The 26,326-nt window shown below is 43.1% G+C and overlaps 1 protein-coding gene across 5 annotated transcripts in view; it reads left to right on the forward strand.

Moving 5' to 3' along the window:
• opcml (opioid binding protein/cell adhesion molecule-like) overlaps window positions 1–26,326 on the forward strand; it is a 2,007,248-nt gene that overhangs the window by 1,959,610 nt on the left and 21,312 nt on the right. For 3 of the 5 annotated variants that reach the window (XM_070894353.1, XM_070894355.1, XM_070894352.1), the window contains one exon: window positions 25,847–25,882. The exons of the other annotated variants lie outside the window; for them this stretch is intronic. In XM_070894353.1, coding sequence (XP_070750454.1) covers window positions 25,847–25,882 — 36 coding nt within the window. The remainder of the gene's footprint in view (window positions 1–25,846; window positions 25,883–26,326) is intronic. 5 annotated transcript variants of the gene reach the window in all.

Raw genomic sequence — 26,326 nt, forward strand, 5'->3', positions numbered from 1 at the left:
TTCACATAAGCTGAGTCTATACGGACAAGCTTTCAAAATCCAATTTTTCCCATTAGCACCCAAGGCAATTTCATTTTTGATACATATTAAAAATTGCTTTTTTTCTCTTCTCACCTAATTTTTGCTCGTCAGTACTGACCTCTATTGGAATTGGTTATTCATACAGCAGCCACATTTTTATTCCTGATTCATCACCAGATTATTTGTCCTATTTACTAACTACAGGGCTTGGCTGATGACATTGGACAAATTACCTCGTCTGGAGATATAGCCTGTCTACATTTTCTGTAATCACAATAGCCTTGTGGTTTAATGTACTCTCTGACCCTATTACAGGCAGGATATAGCCCCAACACTGTGGCCTCATCACAAGGCATATTCTTTGACACTGCTGAATATTATTATTTAATTCCAAAGTTTTTTTAACTCATTGCTTGAAATAACAAACTTAAATGTTGGATGACTGGCTGTAAATTCCTTGCTGCTTATCGAGCACCATGTTTCGCAACAGCACCAGATTGTTGGAGTGATTTTGCTATGTGCTATTTTGGAAACAAGAATCTGCTGCACAGGAAAATAGTCAATATATGGCCCTTAAAAGAGTCCTACTCCACTGTGAATCTTGGGATCTCGGTAGTCTTTCTGCCCCAGAAATGCGAATCTCAACAAGTCAATAAATGTTTCAATTTGATGAGGGAGCAAATAAAACTTTGGTTCACTCATTCTCGTGATGAAATTTAGCATTTTAATTAATACAGAATCATTATACAAATATATTAATAACTGTATAAAGGAACAGGGACGAATCAGGATAATACTTGAGGACTGAAAACCTAAAAGAAAACTTCAGATTCCAGACATTTTATTTTTATTTTACTGCAACCAACGACTTATTTGAATTTTGGTCTCAGAATTAATTCATTTTTCACCTGTACAGGTCACAATAACTTTGGTAGCAGTTCAGTGGAAACACCAGAGCAATGATGTAAACTTTATATTGTATGTGTTAGGTTTCCATTGATCTTCCACCAAAGTTATGCAAGAGATCAGAGAGTCTACATGGAGATTGCACCTAAATAGTTTAAAATTGATTGGCACCTTTCCTTTAACTTTTCTCAGAATCTCTAAAGCATTCCCATTCTGCAATAATAATAGTTTGTAAAATGAGAGGTTTCATCTGTGATTGGATAGTCCCAATGTCTAGGGATCCCTCTGATTGGATATTCCCAATGTGTTGTACTCAAAATGCAGTGACCTTGGTCCTTTATTCCAAACTCCGGAGTGCTGTAACAGCATGATGTGCAGCCTTTTATACAGGGCCCTGCTGCCAGGGCAGGAAACCTCCGGTCTCCACCAGTTACGCCCTCTAGTGTTGCCAGCATGTATGTACACAGTATAAAACCTTATTGATAGTACATCAGGTAAACAAGTATGCAATCTCACAGTGACGACACATAGAGTACATTCATAGTCTGCATCGACAACACCCAATATCTAGGAACACCTCTGATTGGATACGCCCAATGTCTAAGGAGCCCTGTGATTGAAAATCCCTAATGTCTAAGGATCTCTCTGATTGTATAGTCCCAATGTCTAAGGAACCCTGTGATTGGACATCCCCAATGTCTAGGGATTCCTCTGATTGGATATCCCTAATGTATAGGGATCTCTCTGATTGGTAGTCCCAATGTCTAGAATTCCTAATTGTTTCCTTCAATCACCAGCCTTTTCCAGTTATAATTGTACTTGTTATCTCACATACTTGGGTTTCTTTATTCTGAATGCCATTCACATCATAACTTAATTCCCTTGTTAAACCTGAATAGCTGACAAGTGACATGTTGGTGTCCCATATGACTTTTCACCTTGCCAGATAAGATGTTAAGTGCCAGGCTTTTGGTTTAGCAACACAAATGGGACCTAGAGGTTGATCATGGTAAAGATTATTATAGCTGTCACCCAGTTAGAAATCAAAAGCAAATGGTCGGCTTATCATTGTACTGAAAAAAATATAACAATGTAACTGGAAAGCCTCTCCTCCCTTGTGCTCCTCAGCTGACAAAAGTGCTGGTGAGCAGAGAGCACTGTTTAATGTACAATAATCACCTGGTGTTTTTAACCTTACTCTTGGGTGTCAACAAAGTTCCAGCTTTGTTTCTCATTGGGAATATATTTTATGTGGAGGGGGCTAGAAAAAAATGGGGATAGATCATTCATGCTAATATATTCAATAATATATTTAACATACTTTGCATAATTAGATACAATGAGGCAAGTGCATTCATCTTTTTTTCTGCCTCATTTCTCTCTCCCACTGCAACATACAGTACAAAAAATCCCTGACATTTAGTATTGAAGCCACACTTTGCTCCCATAATCCTAAAAAAGTACTGGCTGACAAAACCCCAAATTAAAATAAAGGGCGAAGCAAATTAGAAAAAAAAATGCCGTTCTTACTTGTTATCAATTTGCCAACCAGTGGAAATTGTCTTTCACTATCTACCACCGGAAATTCTTTCATAATCCTGATAGCCTCTATTAGATCATCTATTAATCTTTGCTGTTCCGCAAAAAAAAAATCCCAATTTGCAAGTTTTTCTTTCATAACAGTAGCCTCTTATTCTCTCTCTAACTTCTCTTTCCTGGTTTACCCAAAGTGCATCTCTCTATATCCCCAAGCTTACTATTTCGACTGCTTTGCCCCATCACTACACTTATTCTTTGACCCTCCCAACAATACTTTTAAGATTTTCTCCACCCCTACACCACTAATTTAAATATCTCTAACTGTTCCATTTATCATTGCTGCAAGGACATTGGTATCAGTTCTGGTCAGGTGCAGCCCATCCCATCTATAAAGCTCCAGAAATCGCCTCAATGATAGGGAAAATGTAATGTAATGATGTGTCTAATCTGCTGCTGCTTAACTAAAGCAATCAATCATTAGAAGGAGTTCTCCCGAGTACTGCGAGTCCTTGGCACTGGGAGCAATCCTGAGTTTGCTGTGCTTGAGATGCGGCTTTTTACTTTAATATCTAAGTTCTCAAACCTCCTTTGCAAGTCCACCATTTTGTTCTTCACTGTGTCATTAATTCCACGATGAACTACCACTTCTTGTTATTTACCCAATCTTTCCAGAATCTTCTCTGACCATTCTGCTACTCCCAATATCCCAGCACCTAGGAGGCAATTCGGACTCTGATGGTGTTACAAACTCCTTCCAATTATTAATTGCCTTTTCTCTTCTAACCCCTGGATAGCCACATGTTCCATGGTGCCATGGTATTGCTTGTGATTTCCCTCCCCAGTGTCACCATCCTTATCTGTATGATAAGTATCCAGCACTACATATTTATCAGACAACTTTTGACCCCCGGGAGTTTTATCGCTGGAGAACACATTTCTACGAATTCTTACAATTTAAAAAGCCTTGTCAATTTGAGATTTCCACTTTCCTGTGTACTTCAACCAGCAGTGTGACATTCTTATTTGGTAATAACAGGGTGCTGGCTGACTCTCCAAACCATGCAATGACTGCTCTCAGTGAGTGAATTGCATCCACTTTTAAATGCATACATAGCATGTTAAAAACAAATTAGTACCTGGTGCCAGGAAATTCAGTGTATTGCATTGACCTTTCTTGAAATTCAGGTTTTTCCATGAACTGCTTCAATCTGAAGGGTTCAGAGATGTCAGAAAATTACAATAATGTTGGGTTTGCAAAACTGTTACAATATTTTCCTTATACATAGAATCATAGAATATTCGAACACAAAAACGGGCCATCAAGTTTGCATTGGTGATTCTCTGCACATGAGTCACATAACCTAATTCTCTTTTAAAAGTATTTATGGAATCTGCTTCAACTATGATTGCTGGCAGAAAAGTTCTCATTCTTAACCACTTTTTATGTAAAGAAATGTTTCTAACCTCCCTTTAATTATTTTTGTATTCTCATTACCATCTTGCTAACCAGTGAAACCAATCTATCAGTATTTACTTTAAAAACCTTTTATAATCTTTGAAGACCTCTAACATGTCACTCCTCAGCTCGACTGAAAGTAGCCCTGATTTCTCAAATCTCTCAGAATAACTGGTAACCCCTTATCCCTATAATAGCATCCCAGTGGAATCTGTGTACCCATTTTAATTGTTTTTATATCTGTTGGTTGCCCAAAACTATTATACCAGCTGAAGTTCAACAAGGTTATTGTAGAAATTCAATATTACCTCTTTGTTTTTGCACTCTATGGGGGTGAAATTTTGCATGTTTGCACCCCTAGTTAGCACCTGGCGGGGACATTAATGGGGCGCTTAGGCAGGAACGCAATGGCGGGGTGAATCCTGCGCTGCATGATAAATTCACCGGTCACGTACCGCCGTAAGAGTTAGCACCTTGGCACCCTTCACCAGGCAGATTGTGACGTCAGTGAGTGTGTAACGCTCGCTGGATGCCTGATCTGCAAACTTCAGAAGCGCCCCGTACCTTGCCAGGGAATGGAGGCGTGGCGGGGCACTACTTAAAGGGTTACATCACAGCTGTCAAGGAACTTCCGTTTCAAAGGTCAGTTATAAGTGGCAGAGAACACAGGATGTATCTGCGGCCAAATAAAGCCTGCTTAGTCGCACAGCATATCACCGTTCTGCAGTCCCCGAATTATTGGGGGCTAATGTGCAGACTCCAGTGACCCTTCCCTTTAATGGCTGGAAGGCGCCTTCGCCAATGCTCACTCCCGATTACACAGCACCTCATATTCATCATTGCTTGGAGCCTAACGCCACTCACCCTACCCCATTAGTGCCTGATTTAACGCTCCCCTGCATTCTTTGTGCTCTGAGACTGAATTTTGTGGGCAGTGAGATTGATTAGCGCCTGTCACTAAACTTTCAACTTCTCAAAAGTTAATGCCCCAACCGGTAATGCGAAACCGAATTTCTAGCCCTATGCCTCGAGATACAAAATCAAAGTTTGACTTGCTTTTTTTATGGTATAATCTACCTGTACTGCCACCTTTAATGACTCGTGTTACTGCATACCAAAGTACCTCTGATCCTCTAATCCATTTCTATAATAAACTGCATATGCTACTTACCTGTTCGCCGTGAAAGCTTATCCATGACCTCCTGCATTCCATTGCAATCCTCAGCACAATTTGCCATTTTCCATAATTTATAGGATTACATAGGATATACGGCACAGAAACAGGCCATTCGGCCCAACCAGTCCATGCCGGTGTTTATGCTCCACTCGAGCCTCCTCCCGTCTTTCCTTATCTAAATCTATCAGCATAACCCTCTATTCCCTTCTCCCTCATATGCTTGTCTAGCCTCCCCTTAAATGCATCTATACTATTCGCTTCAGCCACTCCCTGTAGTAGCGAGTTTCACCTTATGATAGTGTTCCCTCAATGCCTAAATGTCTATACAATTTCTATAGTCCCAGCAAGATCCTTCTGTCACACTATTTCCATTATGGCTGGTTGTTGTGTTTAAAACATTCAGATTTTGCGACATTATTTCTCATGCCTACTTCTTAGATTTACCTCCGATTGTCTGATTCTTCCTGCCTGAACTCTGGTCCTCCCAGCAGAGTTTGTTCTCCCAGGTGTGATGGCACTATTGTAACCCTCCTGTTCTAAGATTCCCAGCTTTCTGCCTCAGGAATCGGTTTCAAATGTTCTCTTTGTCTGTCCACAGCCGTCTCCCCACTCCCTCTTACCCGTGGTTCTCGGTCGGCTGTTTGTTGGAACTTTGCACATCCGTGGATTTTCCCCGAAAGTTACCAGCTGTGTGAAGACTATTGTGGGGCTGTGATACCTTAAAGATTTTCCCTACGGAATCATGAGAAATTTCACTGCTGCCCCGAGCATCCACCCAGACCACAAGTCTGTACTGGCTGCTGCAACTCCTTCTATCATCCAGATTCCGTTCCCCAACCAATGTGAGTCTCTGTCTTGGGTTCCCGCATTGAGCAGCATTAAAAGATGGTTTCTGCTGAGAGAGGAATTAGTTTAATTACTTAAATAATTTCTACTCACAGTGAGGGCGTATTTCCAGCAGTGTGCAACAGATCAGGGATTCTCTATAGGGCTTTCCCGATATAAAGCCCTGTATTACTTTAACAGCAGTTTAAACAAAACAGGTCTTTCATATTGTGAAATGCCTATAGAAGGAAAGCATTCAATGTCACCTTTCTTTCCTCCCACCCCAAGCCACCTGAGCACCCATTCCTCCATTTCCGGTCCCAACCATCATCTTACCCCACCCATGCTTTCCTAACTCCTCACTCCATCCAAGAGCCACTCACTGCCCGATCACATATTCTGGACAGTCCATTTCTTCCCTGCTCTTTCATACTTCATGAGACAAGGGAAGGAAATTAGGAAACATCTGGACCAAATGAAAAGCTGACAATAGCTGACTTATGCACTGCATTATGTTATCTATTGCTTCATTGCCTGAGGCTTTTTTCTGGGATTTTGCGTGAGCAATTTGCAAAGGTTTGTGGCAACTCTCAGGGCATGTCATACATTGATCCTTTGGGAAAGCCCACTAGTCTAAATGAAACTGAACTTATATATTTACAGTTAAATTGGTCTATCCATTTCTAGCATTCCCTGTTTATGTCAGAAATTATAATTGGCTTCATTTTTGGTTGAGCATTTGCCTAGGTGAGCTGGAAGGGTTTAATTACTCCAGTGCTAACCAGGAGAGATCACAATGAAATATTGTTGTGTGAGTTCCTGCTCTTCCGTGCTAAATATGTTCACAGAAATCACTTGCCTGAACAAACTGCCGAACCACATACAGATCCATCACTTTTTTTGCAGGGAAGTTGCGTGCCAAATTAATTGAAGCTTATTAGACAAACTTTCTCATTTCCTACAAACATAACAGCTCGAAAAAGACCTATGGGGTTGGAGTAGGATAATCTGTTCCTTGCACATAAAGCAATAGCCAAGTGACAAGTGATAATTACTGTGTGCGCTGTTCTGAGGAAGATCTGACATTCACAAGTGTTCTCTCAGCTATTAGGAGTTACAGTATTCCTTGCTCAACCGACACAATCAAAATTTTATGTCCCACAAATACAGAATGACAATGGAGATTTTTCTTTTAATTTTGTCCTCATCAGTGTGACCCAGTCTCAGAATCAACACACGATGCATGTGTAGCATCAGGTTGATGGGGTTCTTCTGATGTTGGGATGAAGAAACAAAGGAGCAGAATAATTTTATTCTGCGTTTCTGGGCTCAATTTTCCCCAGTTATCTGCGCCGTTTTTTTGACGTAAATTTAAATATCCAAGTTTCCCCAAAGTTTCCGCAGCAGCGAAACTCAGTTACTTACGATTTTTTTAGGTTAGTATTTTTTGCATCATGGGGGCGTAACCTGATGTATGCGCTAGTTTTTCACATTTAAGCAAGTTTGGCCAACTTACATTTTTCCGAGTAAGGCGTATGTGACCAATCCCAAAAAACCTTCTGGGCACTGAAGAAAAAACAGCTCACTTTAAAAAATAGACACAGAAAGACACCATTGTTTTTATGCCAAGTGTTGGAGGAAGTTAAGAAGACAAAGAATATGCATCATGAAGCTTAATTTTTTCAAAGTCAAAAGGGAGAAAATAGAAGTCTAATGCAATTCTTCAATTTTTGATTTTTTTTTCAAAGTATCACCTTACCACCGAATGTCTCCTCACCGGGCTCAAGGGTTGGATGTTGGCCAGCAGAATTGTTCCCTCGTCCGGACACAGGGGCTCGGGGCTCGGCTTTAAAAGAAGTCCAGGGGGTGGGTCAGGGTTGGTGGACGCCGAGCCCCTGTGCCTGGGTGAGGGAGCGATTCTGCCGACTGACCCTCGAGCCCAGTGAGGAGACATTCGGTCGATGGTAGGGTGGTACTTTGGAAAAAAAATCTAAAATTAAAGAATTGCAAATTACATTGTTGCCCCAAATGTCTTCATTGAATGCCTAGCTTCCCGTTCTAAGCAAACCTATTGCGCATGCGCAAACCAGGATGTGGTCAATACTAGGCGTCGACCTTGGGGGGAGAGAGAGAGAGAGGAAAGAACCTTTAAGTCCTTTGTCCTGCTGTTTTGAACTTCTTGCAAAGCTACAATTTAATTATGAGGGCAATATGGACAATGCCATACCTCGTGCACGCCTTCTGCATGATAGTGCTGCGGAGGAGAAGATTGATTAGACATCATCGCATGTGGAACCTCAGAGCACGTAATATGATGGGCAAGAGGCCTTACACACATTGGGGATATCAAGACAGGCGTTCGTACCTGCACCTGAATGATGCAGACTGTGTGAGAAGGCTGCATTTCTGCAAAGAAGTTGTAACCCAGATCTATGAGTTAGTAAAAGCAGATCTGCAACCTAGAAGCATCAGGGGGACAGCTTTGTCAGTTGAAGTGAAGATTACAACTGCACTTTAATTCTATGCATCTGGATCATTCCAGGCCAAAACTGGGGATGCGTGCGGCATTTCGCAACATGCAACACCTGTCTGCATTTGGCAGGTGACTGCTGCACTATATGCCCGGAAGAATGACGACATAAAGTTCCCCATGACCGCCCAGGCAATGCGTGACAGGGCTGTGGGCTTCCCCAGGATTGCTGGCTTCCAAAAGGTACAGGGCTGCATTGATTGTACCCACATCACCTTGCGAGCATCTTTGGAGAATTCCAAGAAGTACAGGAACAGAGAAGGCTTCCACGCCATTAATCTGCAGCTCATGTGTGACGACAAGCATTGCATCATGTTAGTTGATGTGAGATACCTTGGGAGCACCCATGATGCGTTCATCCTACGTGAGATCGCTATATCTGCCATGTTTCAGCAGCTGCCAGAAGGGCAGAGCTGGCTACTGGGAGACAAAGGGTATGGCCTCGCCGCCTGGCTCATGACGCCCCTACGCATAACCCGGACGTAAGCTGACCAGGAATGCAACATAGTGACACGCAGCAAAATAGAGAGGACCATTGGCATCTTGAAGCAGTTTTTCTGATGCCTGGGCCATTCCGGAGGCTACCTGCAATACTCCCCTGAGATTGTCGGTCAGCTCACTGTTGTGTGCTGCATGATGCATAACTTAGCCATCATGAGGCAGCAGCAGCTGGTAGTAGAAGATCCACCTGAGGTGATAGGGGCTAATGATGAGGAGGAAGATGCAGATGATGATGAGGAAGATGAGGACGAGGAAGCCATGCAACTAACGTAACCCGGAGCACGACGGCGGGGGAGCGAAGGCCGTCGTGCCCCTTTAACGATTGCTCGAGCCTTGCGCCAGCAGCTCATTCGTGAATGCTTTGCTGCCTGAAGGCTCAGCAGCAACTATTCCACACGGACCATGTTTACTGTTTGGACTGTTCCGTAATGTTGTGTTGTGTTAATGGAACAAATAATGGAAATGAATCAGTTATAATTTAAATATATTTTATTCCAAAGTTTAACAAACACTTGTTTGTACTTAACTTAACTTGAAGAAAAATATTCTTGTATCAAACTTCAAAGTTTTCAGTTAAGATCATTTACAAACTTTCAGATCACTTACAAACTTTAAAACTTGTAAATTTACATAACTTACAAAAACCTTTTAATTTGAGAACAGTAACAACAATAATAATAACAACAAAAACAGCAGCAGCAAAGAAAGGCTGCACCCATCTCTCCTCCACCTTATTCTACGACCGCCCGCTGCGCTTGGTCTTGGTAACTTCACCCCTGCTTGCAGATGGTGGCACAGCGTTCCTCAGATTAGTACCAAGCTTATTTTTTCGAGCATCTCAGGTAATGCGCACTTCTTGATGGGGGGGCGTGGACAGGCAGGAATGTGGAAGGCCCGGCTTGGTCTGGGGATTGAAGTGTGAGTGGCATTTGATTCTGTCAATGGGTGCGAGGACTGGGGGTGTTCCATAATTGCAGCATCGAATTCCAACATTCCTTCCCTCATGTGCCATGACAGTGTCTCAACTACCTGTAAAATTTCCTCCCTCATGTTCACCGATATTGTATCAGCTACCTGTGACATTCCCTCCCTCATATGCCCGGACAGTGTTCCCATTTCTCGTGAGAGCGTTGTTACTTCTCCTGACAGTTCCGATACCTCATCACCCACCTCACTGATGGTGTCCAGGAGTGATCGCACAAGGTCAAAGCTCTCCGCACTCATTGCCATTATCTGAACCACACTTATTAGATCCTGCACCTCAGGAGAGCGCTGTCGAGCTCTCCTTCCCCTCCTCACGGTGGATGTGGCTCACTGCATCTCACTGGGACCTGCAGCCTCGGACGGTGGGGCCCTAGGTGTGGCTTGCTGCATCCCACTGGGACCCACAGACTCGGACGATGGGGCCCTGCGTGTGCCTCGCTGCATCCCACTGGGACCCGCAGCCTCGAACGGTGGGGCCCTGGGTGTGGCTCATTGCATTCCACTGGGACCCGCAGCCTCGAACGGTGGGGCCCTGGGTGTGGCTCATTGCATTCCACTGGGACCTGCAGCCTCAGACAGTAGAGCCCTGGGTGTGGCTCGCTGCGCCCCACTGGAATCCCCAGTCTCGGACTAAGAGAAACGATGGAATATGCCAACACTCGTACCACTCAGGAAAGGGGCTGCCACCTCAATGGGTAGCACCTGCACCTCCTCCAGAGTGAGTACAACAGTGGGGGCTTCATCCTCCCCCTCCCCCTGCCACTCCCCCCTCACCCCAATGCTCTTGGTCTGGAAGGTGGGATTGGAAGACTTGTCCGCATCTGAATCTTCTTCATCGATTGAAGGCAAAATCTTCTTCAGCTGTCATGTGCCACATCGTTGAATTGCCTGCTAAATCTGACATTTACTGTCAAGGCTCCCTCATGAATAATAGGGTATTGGGTGAGATACAAGAGGATTACCAGTGATGGGACCATACCCCAATAAAGTCAACATTTTCAGGAGAGGAGGACAGACAATTGCCAAGAAGTTGAAGAAAAAGGAACATTTCACCTTCAAATTCTACATTGCTGATATTTTTGTCTGTTTTGTGAAAGAGTATGGCATCTGCAAATGAGCTAGCATGGATCTAATTCTTATCCTGCATACAGCTTTTAATGCCAGAATTGTGTAGCAGTTTGTACTGCAATAGACCAGACTGTCACAGTTTGATGTCAGTCTATATTATCAGTTCACGTGGAGTATTTTCTGATTCAAAAATGATGGCCAAACACAAATGAACAGTTAAATCCATTGAATGAAGCTCATGGGTAAAACCACATCTGGTCAATAATAAGTTTATTCTTATTTAAAATGTCTTTAACAGTAGAAGCCATTTTAGTCATTCCAAACAATTTACAACATATCCAGCCTTTTCATTGCATTCAACTTGTTTCCTATGGCTAACAAGTTATCTCCTTTTCATATTTCCATATTTTCCATTATATATTTACACTGGCTTGGATATCACATCTGATTTATTTTCGCAATTTTATAGTTTTACTTTGTCTTTATTGTAATGATATAATTATTTGGGCTGCATTAACATAGTGTAACGTAGCCAAGTTTGCTGACGATACAAAGATGGGAGGAAAAGCAATGTGTGAGGAGGACACAAAAAAATCTGCAAAAGGACATAGACAGGCTAAGTGAGTGGGCAAAAATTTGGCAGATGGAGTATAATGTTGGAAAGTGTGAGGTCATGCACTTTGGCAAAAAAAATAATCAAGGAGCAAGTTACTATTTAAATGGAGAAAGATTGCAAACTGCTGCAGTACCTGGGGCTACTTGTGCATGAATCACAGAAAGTGATCGGGAAGGCCAATGGAATTTTGGCCTTTATTGCAAAAAGGATGGAGTATAAAAGCAGGGAAGTCTTGCTACAGTTGTGCAGGGTATGGTGAGGCCACACTTGGAATACTGCGTGCAGTTTTGGTTTCTATATTTACAAAAGGATATATTTGCTTTGGAGGCAGTTCAGAGAAGGTTCACGAGGTTGATTCTGGAGATGAGGGGGTTGACTTATGAGGAAAGGTTGAGTAGGTTGGGCCTCTACTCATTGGAATTCAGAAGAATGAGAGGTGATCTTATCGAATCGTATAAGATTATGAGGAGGCTTGACAAGGTGGATGCTGAGAGGATGTTTTCACTGATAGGGGAGACTAGAATTAGAGGGCATAATCTTAGAATCAGGGGCTGCCCATTTAAAACTGAGATGAGGAGAAATTTCTTCTCTCAGAGGGTTGTGGATCTGTGGAATTCGCTGCCTCAGAGAGCTGTGGAAGCTGGGACATTGAATAAATTTAAGACAGAAATAGACAGTTTCTTAAATGATAAGGGGATAAGGGTTATGGGGAGCGGGCAGGAAAGTGGACCTGAGTCTATGATCGGATCAGCCAAAATCGTATTGAATGGTGGAGCAGGCTCGAGGGGCCGTATGACCTCCTCCTCCTATTTCTTATGTTCTTATGTTCTTATTAATGCGTAAAGATGATCTGATTATCAAAAGCTTAAATGCCAAAATTGGTGGATGTGCAATATTAATGAAGGTTGGGTTATTATCAATACCTGTATTACGTGCTCCAGTCATTCACTAGTGTTATATTTCCTCATGTTTTCCATAGAAATCTCCAAGATCTTACACAATTTAAAAAATAATCTATATTGGATTAGCAGGAAAATTGCACTGGACAGAATTCTATGTTGTTAGGTGTGACAGTGTTGCTGGAAAACATCCTGCACTCCATGCCAATTTATTGGCACAGTGAACTTTCAGACGTCAAAATGACTGGTTTTATCAGAGTTATTGAGCTGCAGGTTCTGCTCTGATGCAGCACCGTTTTTGTGCAGCATAATTGTGGTTTCACAGTACTTGGTCTTCACACTACAATGTATCAGCAACCAATGTGAACCCATTGAAAAAAAATTGAAAATAAAGTTAAATAAGATTGAAAATAGTCCACTGGATCACCTGTACATTTTAACATTAAGTGCATCGGACAGAATTGCATTTTGCCTGAGTAAAGAATGGTGCAGAGCTGACAGTATAACTTGATGCTACTGGCTCACAGAGGAACGTTGGAATAGGAGTAGGCTATTCAGCCTCTCGAGCCTGTTCTGCCATTCTATGAAATCATGGCTGATCTGCAACCTAACTCCAATTACCGATCTTTGGCCCATATCCCTTCATACCTTTGATTGGCAAAAATCTACCAATCTCAGATTTAAAATTAACAATTGATCTAGCATCAATTGCTGTTTGCGGCAGAGAGTTCCGAACTTCCACACCCTTTGTGTGTAGAAATATTTCCTCATTTCACTCCTGAACGGTTTGGTTGTCATTTTTAGACTGTGCCCCCTAGTCATAGAAAAATAGAAACATAGAAAAATAGGTGCAGGATTAGGCCATTCGACCCTTTGAGCTAGCACCACCATTCAATAAGATCATGGCTGATCATTCACCTCAGTACCCCTTTCCTGCTTTCTCTCCATACCCCTTGATCCCTTTAGCCGTAAGGGCCATATCTAACTCCCTTTTGAATATATCCAATGAACTGGCATCAACAAGAGAATTCCACAGGTTAACAACTCTCTGAGTGAAGAAGTTTCTCCTCATCTCAGTCCTAAATGGCTTGCCCTTATCCTTAGACTGTGACCCCCTGGTGAGTCTTCAACTCCCCAACCTTGTTCAAAGGTACAAAGTAAAATACAGCACAATCTTCTGTCAGCCCAGCAGATACAATCTGAATAGAGAAGCTGGGAAGCAAGCACATACATTTTTGAGATTATTTAGACTTCAAGTTGTTTCTGTGTGCCGTTCATTGCAAAAAATGGAGTCTGCAGCTGTAGCAGGTAAAAACCTTGTGGCTGAGGGCAGGGAAACAGACATTAAGAACGTCAGTGATTTAAATTTAATATTTTAGCAGTGGAGGCAGCAACAAGAGTAGTGGAAACTGTCGCATGTTCTCAGCAGGTAGCAAAAGTGATGAGATGTACTGTGGACTTTAACTGCATTAGGAACAAAATCTTGGTTCGATGTCCTGCGGTGATCGAGAAACCAAGGCTCAGTGTGTTCAGAATTAATTTTGTTAGCTGTCAACCGTAATATTGGCGATCAATTAAAATGTAGTGTTCTTTGCTCAATATAACCATGAAACTAGTTAGCAAAATCAGATTGCCATGTTTTAAACCTAAAGAGGCAAGGTTTCCTGGCTCAGTACTATTCAATATGGTCACAGACTCTCATTTCACCTTATTTGTAGAGTTTTAGCTGTCTATCATTCTTTAGAAATAGCTCTGTTGAAAAGGTCATAGCAGATACTGTGCACAGCAAGTATGTCAGTGCGTTGGCTGATGCTTCTGGTAACAGCTTAGTTTCTCAGAAGCTGTTACTTTAATTGCTCACCTCCCCAGGAGGGCAATCCCTTTCATCTAACATCTGTTTTCATCCAAGATCACTTGTTTCACCTTACGGACGTAGAAAGTTAACAAACTAGATTACTGTTAGATCTCTTAATTTCCAATGAAATACGAACTCCGATGGTAGTTTTAACTTTTTAATCTTGGCAGAGAGCAACAAACTGCTGGCTGATTGCCAGTTTCTTTATCTCACTGAGACACATGGTCAAAATGGCTGTATTTTATACCTGGATCAATTTACAGAAAAGAACTCGCCTTCTTTGACCTTATTGGCTCAATTGAAAGTCTTTTAACGTTTTATTGGCTCGCTACCCAAGGTCCGAAAATGACAAGTTGATTGATGAGTTAATGCAACATGCCGAACTACATGTAGCAGCCTTGACTTGGGGGTCTGTGAATTTTCACAGTCTGTCGAAATTAGCCTGTTTGAATTCTCGATCAATCCCCCCTTTGATTCTTTCACAAACTGAATCATAAAACATCAGGTATCACTGGTTAAACATTCTACAAAATAATTTCATACATGCTAATAGAGTTTCCTTCTAAAATTTGTTGATGTGTTTCGCCACATGTCCGGACTAGTAGCTTCCACACAAATTTACACCAATCCGAGTTCCATCGTGGCCACAATGGAAGTCTGGTTTTAGTAGGTTAATTAACCTTATTCCAATTTAATCCAAATCAATATCTTAATTCAACCAGTAAACCACCTTTCCTGAAGCATAACATACTCCTGTGCCACGTACAGATGGTCTGCTGGGACCTGCAAGGTGTCTCACCTGCGGGACAGCAGCTACAGCCGCCTGGTCGCAACAACATTTAATCAACATAAACAAACAATTTACATGTAATTCCCTTGGTACTCTACTATTTTCCTTTGGTGCAGAGGGTCGGCTAGTAAGAAGTAGGCCTATGCCTAGAATACCTACAATCAATAATACAGTAAATTTATACATTTTCGCAAAAAGTAATTGTCCTTATTAGATTTCAGCTTCAGTTACGGGTGTTCGTTTAACGTGTGAAGCGTGGATCCAGGCTTTCTTTCCTTGGACTTTAACAGCTGCCTGGGTGGTCAATAACACTTGATAAGGTCCCTCCCACTTGGCACCCAAAGGTTCTTTATGCAACTTTTTCACATACACCCAGACTCTCGGGATGATGTCGTGTCCTCCTTCGGGTGGATTACCCCAAGCTGCCGATACCTGTCGGGAAACAGAACTAATAGCATTGGTTAAGTCCTGACAGTATGATAACAAAGTGTCACTCATTAAGTGAACATCAGCTTTCCGTAAATCGATAGTTCCTGGCAGCGACATGGGTCTTCCTGTTATAATTGCAAATGGGCTTAGACCTGTAGTTCTGTTCGGGGTTGCCCTATGCTACATAGCACTATTGGTAGTGCCTGGGGCCATGGTGTTCCTTCTTGGTGATATTTGGCAAGCCGTTGTTTCAGAGTTCGATTCATTCGCTCTACTTGTCCTGATGATTGTGGATGATAAGGACAGTGTAAATCCCACGTAATGTTCAGTAACCGACAGACTTCTTGGCAGACAGCACCTGTGAAGTGTGTTCCCTGATCTGAGTCAATGCTACTCGGAACTCCCCATCGGGGAATGTAATCCTTACACAAGACCTTTGCAGTGTGATTGGCTGTGGCTCTTTTAGTTGGGACAGCTTCTACCCATCTAGAGAATCTGGCGACCATGACAAGAATGTTAGTGTATCCTTGGCATGAAGGAAGAGATATATAATCAATCTGCAGATGCTGGAATGGTCCGACAGGGGCAGGGGGCCTCAGTTGGGGCATTACCGTGATGGGTCCAGAATTATTTTTCTGGCAGAGCACATAGCGGTCTGTTACCAGCTGGGCATGTTTTTTAAATCCCCGACCCCACCAGCTTTTCTGGAACCGTGCCGTCATCTGTTGTGAGGCCAAGTGTCCCCACAAGTGGATCTGTTGGGCTAAAAAAGGCATAAGCGCTTGTGGCGCAACTGGCTTGTCGGTAACTCTTTGTCTCCAGACACCATCTTCGCATAGCTTAATTCCTGCCTCAATCCATGTCCATTTTTCCTCTCGGGAGCACTCGCCTTGCATTGTTTGAAGGTCTCGTGTCAGAGTCCTGAATGCTTTCAATCTGCACATCTGTGTTGGTTCTTCTAGAGGAACGCCCTGTGAGGCGGCATCTTTAGCTGCCTGGTCGGCTAGGGCATTTCCCTGTGCTTCTGTGGTATTTTCCTTGGTATGAGCCTTACACTTCAGGATGGACACTTCCTGAGGTAATTGTATGGCCTCTAGTAAGTCTCGGACTTCTTTTCCATTTCGGATAGGTGTACCAGCAACAGTGAGGAATCCTCTTTTCCGCCATAACATACCAAAGTCATGAGCGACTCCAAAAGTATAACGCGAATCTGTGTAGACATTAGCTGTCTGTCCTTCTGCTATTCGACATGCTTCTGACAGGGCCCGTAACTCGGCCTGTTGTGCTGACGTTCCTGAGGGTAAAGATCCTTTTGCCACTACCTCATATAAGGTTGTAACTGCCCATCCTGCTTTTCTGGTACCATTGTCAACAAAGGAGGAACCATCTGTAAACAAGATGAGGTCTGGGTTGTGCAGAGGCTCCTCTGCTGCTAAGGCTGCTTCTTCTGTTTCTTTTAAAATCTCCACGCAGTCATGCTCTTCACATTCTCCCCCCTCTTGCTCCCTCGATTCTGACATCGGGAGCATAGTTGCGGGATTAACCGGGCTGGCTCGAACGATATGGAGTTTAGGAGCTTCCAAAACTGCTGTCCAGCGGGTCCATCTAGCTGCCATCACCTGAGACATTCTATTCATAGACAGCAAAGCGTGTACGGTGTGGGGACACTTGACAATCAGCTTTTGGTCGAGGACTAGACCCGCAGTGATCATTACCGCTCGACATGTAGCTTCCATGGCCCTTAGGCAACTTCCCCATCCGAGGGCTACCGCGTCCAGTTTTGCCGAATAATAGCCAATAGGTCTTTGCCGATCCCCATGTTCTTGTGTCAGTATAGCTGTCATATATCCTTCTTTCTCATGAACAAACAGGGTAAATGGCTTACCACTATCGGGGATTCCCAGAGCCGGTGCTGAACACAAAACCTTTTTCAAACTCAGGAAGGCCTCTTGCTGTTCTTTAGTGAGGGTAATGGCTTCTTTAGAGGCACGTTTCCCCTTTAAACTATCATTCAATGGCTGAGCAAGCTGTGTGAAGGAGTCAATCCAATTTCTGTTGAAGTTACACAATCCCAAAAAAGACCTTAGTTCCTGAATAGTGGTGGGTTTTTTAGCAGCCCGAATGGCTGCAGTTCTATCCTGGGTAAGTTCTCTCTTTCCTTGTGAAATCTTTTGTCCCAGGTATACAACCTCTTCTTGGGATATTTGTGCTTTGTCGATGCTGGCTTTATGTCCTTTCAGCCGAAGGTGATCCAGCAAAGCTCGTAAATCTTGTTCATGCTGTTCTTCCGTGTTTGAAGCTAGCAGGATATCGTCTACATATTGGATGACTGTGGATGACAGGGGAGGTAATTCTCGCAAATGGCTTTGTAAAGCCATGTGGAATACCGTAGGGCTGTTGTGGAAACCCTGCGGTAACTGGGTCCAAGTATACTGTTGTCCTTGGACAGTGAAAGCAAACCACTGTCGAACCTCCGGTGCCAGAGGCACCGACCAAAATCCATTGGCCATATCTATAACCGAGAAATATTTATGTTCCGGTTTGAGGGCATTAAAAATGGTGGAGGGATCTGCGACCAAAGGAGCTTTTTGATCAATACACTGGTTAGCTTTCCTATAATCGACAGTCAAATGCCAAGTCTCATTAGATTTCTGTACCGGCCACACGGGGCTATTGGAGGAGCTATGCGTTTTAATAAGCACCCCTTGTTTCTCCAATTGCTGAATAACCGGTAAGATTCCCGCGATGACAGTTGGATTGATGGGATACTGTTTAGTGCATGGAGGCTTGGTCCCTGTAAATGACGCAGGCTCCATCTGGAGCAGGTCACAATCGTTCTAATCTTTAGCCCATATCGGGTATTCCTTCAATTCTTCTTTCTTCAAAGTTCTAATTGACCATGTCACCCGACCATCCTCGAAATGCAACGATGAATCTATTTGGATTAGAACGTCCATTCCCAAAAGGGGTTGATCTACTGGGCCTATCCAGACCGGCGTGGTTAGTTCATGTGGACCCAACCCTATAAGTACCGGTGTTGTCCTTTTAATTTCCATTTTATGGCCCCCAACTCCATTGGCTGTACGTGCCCTACCATCCAACGGCAAAAAGTCTCCATATTGTAGGGGTAAGCATGTTAATTCCGCCCCTGTGTCTAAAAGACAGTCCACATCCTTATCGCCCACCCTCACAGTTATATATAGCCCATCTCCCCTTTGTTGTATTAGTGCGAGGAGGGGGGCCAGGGTGGGCTCTAATCGTTTTTTGCTATCCCAAGTAACTCCTTCTGTTGTTGTATTGTCAGTCGCTTAAATGCTTCTATGAGGTTGTTATCTTGTGACAAGCCTGGCTTGTTGGCTGAATTGTATCCCTGGCTGTGTCCTCTTCCCCAGCCACGACCTTTCTGTTTTGCCCTGCACGTCTTGGCCCAGTGACCACCTTTCCCACAATAATGACATTTTCCAGGTAATTTTTCTAATGACTGTTTATCGGAATCCTGGGATTTCCATCCCATAGCCTGTACAGCTTGGACTTTAGTTCCCATATCCCGATCTAATTGGTTACATCGATCCACCAATGCTGCAAAGGTAGTTCCTTTACCTTCCCAGCCCGGTAACACTACCTTAAGCATTTTGGACAGTTCTGGCTTTAGACCTGCCACGAAAGCTGCTTTCAGGGGTCCAAACGCTTGTTCATCCATTTCCTCATCAGTATTATTCATACCCGAATGTTCTAGCCACGTGCATCTACACCGCTCGTCATACTCCAGGACCTCCTCTGTTCCTTTCTGTTGGCAGGCTGCAATTTTTCCCCAGTCTGTCTTAGCTGGACTGAAGGCTTGCAGCCAGTGTTTAATCGCCTCCCATCCTGCGTCTAATTCTTGCTCATTCTGCCCCAAAGCTTCATCTACCTTGTCGTGCAATTTTCTTCCCTGTGTTTTTGGCACCATTATGGTCAAAATTTGCACTCCGTCTCAGGGATGAAGTTGATATATATTTCTTAAACGGTCCAATTGGTCCCACGTTTTTACTCCCCCTTTCTTTGGATTGGACAATTCCTTGGACCATTTATCAATTTTCTCTGGGTCTGCCAGAGCATGAACTAAGTATTCTGCATACACCCTTCTCTTTGTTTTTTGGTTCCGCCCTCATCCGCAGTCTCTTCTGATTTGACTACAACTCGTCTTTTTTTAAACGGGGCAAAGCGCACCCCTAATTCTTCATCATCCTCCGACACTGTATTGTCGGAGGATTCAGAAACCGTATCTATTCCTCGGTCGTGTCTTCGGGTTAGCACTTTTAATTTATCCAAACATGGGTACCCTGGGAATTGATGAATACATTTTCCTTTTCCTATTACTGTCTCTTGACCTAATGATTTTTTCCATTTTTTTATTTCACCTTTAAGATCTTTAACTTCCGCTTCCAGCTTTTCAAGTTCAAGCTTTTTCTGTCGCAGCTGTGCACAAACAGCTTGCAATTGATCCTTTGTACTGGTCAGTTTTCGATCATGTTGGGAACGCATTATAATTTCATTCCAGTTTCGAATCTGGCCCATAACCGCTAGGGACCATCTCGTTCGCTCTTTATTTTTCATACGGGTCATTTTTCCCCAGACCCTTTTAATCTCGTCCAAGGACCATTGTCCTTTGGAGGTTCCGTACTTTTGTTCGATCTTAATACAGGTTTTAGATAAATTGAATTGTTGCTCTATGTATTCTTTCAACTGTTCGAGAATTAAATCTAGCGAAACTTGAGGTGGTGCCTGCCCACCTTTAACAGTTGTAGGCAATTCTTTGCCCTTATCTCCTGCCGCCATTTCTTTACTGGGGTCTCGAGTCATAGGCCTGCTAGCCGATCAATAGGTCGGTGATTAATTAACTAACACACCGCCGAAGTTTAGACGTCTATGGAACCTCGAGCCGACTACCAACCGGAGGGTTCGCAATCGCGTAGAAGGAGAGGCGAATTTTGACTTTTGACCGAGGACTTTTTAAAAAAAAGAGGAGTCCTTACATCAATATGTAGGTCCGATGTCCAAAATTCAGTTTCTTTCCTCAGCGATCCTGTTCGTAGCACCAAAATTGTTAGATCTCTTAATTTCCAATGAAATACGAACTCCGATGGTAGTTTTAACTTTTTAATCTTGGCAGAGAGCAACAAACTGCTGGCTGATTGCCAGTTTCTTTGTCTTACTGAGACACATGGTCAAAATGGCTGTATTTTATACCTGGATCAATTTACAGAAAAGAACTTGCCTTCTTTGACCTTATTGGCTCAATTGAAAGTCTTTTAACGTTTTATTGGCTCGCTACCCAGGGACCGAAAATGTCACGTTGATTGATGAGTTAATGCAACATGCCGAACTGCATGTAGCAGCCTTGACTTGGGGGTCTGTGAATTTTCACAGTCTGTCTAAATGAGCCTGTTTGAATTCTCTATCAATTACATTTATTGATGGCCATCCATGATATCACTAAAGTATTAAGCTTCCTCTTTAGCCACACACTTCTCTATACCTAGCAAACGCCTGCTTTAAAAAAAAATTCTTCTTTCCATAACAGGGTAAATTCATCAATGCTACACTGCCACCAGGGAGCTGCGCTCAATGGGAGTTCAGGTTGAAGAGCGGGGTTACAGCAATGTACCACTGATTCTTTGACCCAACCTTCCTTCAAGCATGGCTTCACACTGAGGGCACGGAATCCTTCAACTTAGCATTTTGTGCCCTCTTTCTGCATTTTTCCATCATTTTTGCTGCTAGGTTTTCAGCATCCTACGTAAGCTGATTCTGTTTCTAGCTCTTGTGATGCCTTCTCTCCTCCAAAATCCTTTGCTATCATCACAAGAAATTGTGCAGGCAAAAATAGTCCACCGTAACAATCTCTGTCAATCTCCATTTCCCTGTCGACTTGTGGTGCTTTGCCAAGAAGAAAGCCACATTTCAAACATTAATTGGGGACATCATCTGCCGCAGATATAATTTCAGCAGCCGGCAAACATCCTTGCCCCATCCACTCCGAAAAATACCAGCAAAAATATGTTCTTTAACTGTTCTCATTCCAATTTTTCTACCAGGTTTCTCCCCTCCTGAAGATGTTGACCATTTCTAGGGTATGGTGCCTCAGCCATGTGACTGTTATTGAAGTGTGAACCTTGATGGTGATTGCCAGCAAGTTATGTGACTGCAGAAACTATTTGCTGAGTCCAGCCTTCAGGTCACCTGATGTAGACACACACACACTTATAACAGCGACCATTACATTGTTGTTGGAGAAAGGAACTCTTGCTGATTTTGCTCTTTCTAATCCAGGATGTTAAGGTCAATTGTGGTGCTCCTAACATTTCCCTGGCTAATATTAGCTAACTCAAGACAGGAATTGTTCAACCCTGGTACTTAACTGGTTGTATAGCTTAGCTACTGGTAGGATAAGCTTAATAAGCCTCCTCGGCATCCTTTCATCTTTGAAAGCTATTTCCCCACTTTAGGTTCTCTTCTTCTTATGGCACCTTTCACTGACTGACAGAATGGACAGTCAGCCTGCTTCCAGGCCCCAGCATGTGTTTATTGCATATAATAACTGCAAGATGTGTGTGAGTGACCTGCTTTGACTCATCCACTGATGTTTCTTACTCTCATGTGGTGTAGCGACTCAGCCTCAACTTGTCTCTTATTGATATCACATTTAAGGTAAAAACATGGGGCACTGTGGTCATAAACCTGCTTCTGAACACTTTGTGGCACGAAACTGTGGAGCGCCTTTGGCATTTCAGAGAATTATTCCCCCTCTATGGATGTGGTTCTCTGTTCAACTCTCTCAATCTTGAGGGCAAGGTGATCCATACAGCACATCCAGAGCTACAATTATTGTTGCAATGAAATTTGGTAAACAAGTGCTTTTTCCCATCACTCTTTTCACCCTCATTCCCAACGTAACTCTTTACTGTTTCCTAAATCTCTATCTCATGTCCCAGATTACTCAGCCAAGGAAGGTGTGTTTGAATGTCAAACAGACCTGGTACGCACGCTAGCATCCTTCTGGTTGGGAGAGAAAACTGCTGAAAGCTTCAACTATTGGGGTACCCTGAGGAATAATATTAATCAAAATTGTTATTTTCAGCACACTGAAAGAATTCATTAAGGGATTCTTAGAAACCACTGCAAGTCAAACACATGAATTAATGATTACAGCATAGAGTAAATGTAATGCTGAATTGCATTTCATTGTACAACTGACACTGAAATTTTGAAGGGTAATGTCTTAATGAAAAAGTGATTGCAAACCTTTCATTTGTTTCAAAACACAAATCTCATTAGAACATGCTGTTGTGTTATTTAGATATAACGGCAGTGTGATGGAATGATATGGGAATCGTCTGACATTTCTCATGCTTCAAAGTTAAAAACAATCACCAAGACATTTTTAAAAGATTAGTCCTCTTGAAACAAAATTCTACCTCATCAAGCGAAGTTATCCTCGGGAGGAAAAACATGACTTTGTGAGTGAAAATTTTACAGTGCACGGCAGTGAATATGTCTAAAACATGCAGGGGTAAAAATTCATCCAAAGCCAACACTGCACAAGCAGCACGCGCCCCAACCGGGCAGCTCAAAATTGGGCTTCGGGCTTCATTTCAATAACGTAGGTGAGCTGTCGCCACCTTTTGCACCTCCACGGCAGCTCGCCCCTTTCAGCACGTGAATTTCAGCCCGTTTGCCTCGCCACCAACAGCAATCGGGTAAGGGGGGAGAACAGCACAATGGGGGCCGATCGCGTCCTGCAGTTGTGCTGTGGAACTCCTGCTCCTCCCGGCTCCACATTAAATTTGTGGACCATTACTGGCCACTGCTTGTCGACCCCACCCCCACCCCCCACCCCCCCCCCCCCACTCCAGGACACTTGTTACGATCTCGGGCGCTGGATGACCTACTGTTTGAGACCAAAAAGCTGCCTCTGGGGCAGCGAATGTTGCCTGCAGCTCACTGCAAATAAATAAATGAAGCAAATGGAACAATTTCCCGTGGTTTGCCACTGGCCTCTTTAGACGCGTGCAGCCACAATCCAATTTCTAGGCCATCGGGCATGTCCTTACCTTTTTGAATAAGCATAATTTTTCTTCAGATTAGGCCTGAACCTCCATCACTTCATCTAGTGACTGTCCCTCACAGTATTATTTTTTGTGTCATACTGCTGAGCCCAGGATGTGCAATTCCTTGATAAAACCATTCTCCCCTTGCGTCATAGTTATGAAAATCTCTTTTAAGCTGTGTTGCCTGCTACTTGATAACACAGGCAAAACAGAATGAAAAATAAATGTGCTCTAGTTCTAATCATTGCAGAGAAGTGTTTGAAATGATTGCCACTCTTCATTTTCTTTTTCAAAGATGCTTCCTTCTGCACTCAATTCTGTGCTACTGAGCTATGAGATTTTAAAAAGAAAGAGAAACAAAATTCTGATGGTGGTCTTGCGAAGTATACCAGTGTGCTGTGTCAAGGAGTGATGAGGCTTGGGCCTATTCCAGTAACATGGTTACATGGTGATCCCTCCGACTCAGTCAGGCTCCCTGGGCAGAGACAGAAGCTAACTAGACTGGATGAAAGATAGAAAGAGGAATCAGAGTTTAGCCCAACCCTTTCTACCCTCATCTCACCCAGGCAATACTGGTGTGGGATATGCAATGGAGGGTGTATACATTCAGTACGAGGGAAATGGTAGTACAATGTGACAGAGTTTTAGTGCACTGGGCCCTGGATGGTTAGGATCTGGGTGTCTGTGGCCATGCTGCACAGTGATTGTGTCATGTAATGATGTGGATTGGAGGCCAGACACCTCCCCATAGTGGGGGGTGGGGAAAGAAGGTACCCCAGGCTGTGCTCATGCAAAAAGCTGGACAAAAGGTGTCTTGCACACCCTTTGAGCCAGAAGGCACTCTGGTAACATAATGCCACTAAAACTAGACTAGAGTAATGTACTATGCTGGACTTTGCTGGAAAACTGTATTGGTTACAATCTGGCACAGAGCTCCCACAGACTTCACAATAAAATGTAATTAAAAACCATACAGAGCATTGATATATTTAATATATTACAAGCTTTATCTTGATGTGAGATTTCATAGACAGAGATTTAACAAAATTAGTTTACTTGCCAAAATCTCTGTATAATGCAAAGTAGCAAGAATAATACAGAAACCTGTGGCTGGGGAATAAACCTGTTTGTTTATTGACTGTTAATGCTTGAGGAACTGAGTATGTTGAGCTAGGTTTGAGATGGAAGATGTTAACATCTATTCCTCACATTCTTTAAAAATGTTTCCAGATAAATTGGCTTTTAAAATGAGCAAATAGAGGCACCTCCATATAGAAATGTTCATGTTACTCCTTATAATGCTGGCTTTGCTTATATACTAACGATGGTGTACAGAATCATTTTTAAATAATGCAGTTGTTTTTGGTGGGGTGGAGGTGGGGAGGGGGCGAAGGGGTGACTGACTGAGGTATTGCAGGAATTGTATGCAGATTCCTACCTTTCCCCCAACTGTGCCTCCCTCTCAGAGAAGTTAAGTGGCGTAAGAACCAGTTCTGTGCCCCAGTGGATTTTTTACCTTGCAATTCGCCATCAGCAGCACCCCTGTGGTAATCCCACTGGCACACACCAGTAGGCAGTGCAAACTTCGCAGCACTGACAACACTTAATGGGCAGAATTATTCATGGACGCTATGGGTTGCAGCCAAAGGCAGCACAAACTGTTCTCCCCACTGGCAACCAATGAGTGTACATCAAAACCAGCAGCGCACTGCAACAAAGAAATGGGAACAGCAGCACTGGTAAGATGCAGGTCTTCCCTTGAACAATGCTCCATCAGTCAATCCTCATATCAAAGCACCATCAGCACAGTAGTCTGGGCAGGCTCACATTCAGTTGTATTACCAGTGCCACGGACAAGGGAGAGCTGTTTGTCAGTGAAATGGTGTAATATGCATGACATGGTAATAATTGCTGAATTAATGGTGTTAACTCCTTGTTGCCACTTGGAACAATGACGACTTACTCCCAGTTCAATCCCACAATGCACCACCATGAACGAACTGTAACCTTCATTATGTTTCAGGTTCATTTTATTGCATGTGTGTTGTCACAAGCTTCACTTTACTGCTCAGTGCCATGACAGTAAGGATATGTAAACTGTATTTTTTGCATTTTTTTCCTTCCCTCCTTCCCTCCCTTCACCATTTTCTCCGGTTATAGAAGTAAGTGAGCCTACGAGCTCGACCCAGATTCAAGGTCAGTACGGAGCACTGTCATTTCTGTGGCTGCATTTCCTCAGCTTTTCTCTACTGCATGAGGGAGGGGACCTCTTTCAGCACTGCCAGGGGTTCTGTTCAATCAGAAATGAAGCACATTTTTAAGTGCTGTCCAGAAGCAAAGAATCAACAACAACGTATAGATTGACTGTCAGCTTCTTGAGAACAATTTCTTACTAATTGCAACAAGAGGAGTGGAATAATGGTCTTTAACAGACAATTCAGTATCCCTCTGGACAATTGCACCGAGCCAGTATACTGAGGCCAGATTCAGCTGTTCTACAACTGATCGTACATCTACCACATTCGGAATTGGTGTCTTAAATCAAACAGCGTGCTACATAAATAAATTACTCTCTCACTTTTCATCCTTTACTAAGCACTACTAGGCTAGTTAGCTAAACTCTGACTGATATCAGTTAAA

The sequence above is a fragment of the Pristiophorus japonicus genome, chromosome 11 (assembly GCF_044704955.1).
Source record: "Pristiophorus japonicus isolate sPriJap1 chromosome 11, sPriJap1.hap1, whole genome shotgun sequence".
In the NCBI taxonomy this organism is placed as follows: Eukaryota; Metazoa; Chordata; class Chondrichthyes; family Pristiophoridae; genus Pristiophorus; species Pristiophorus japonicus.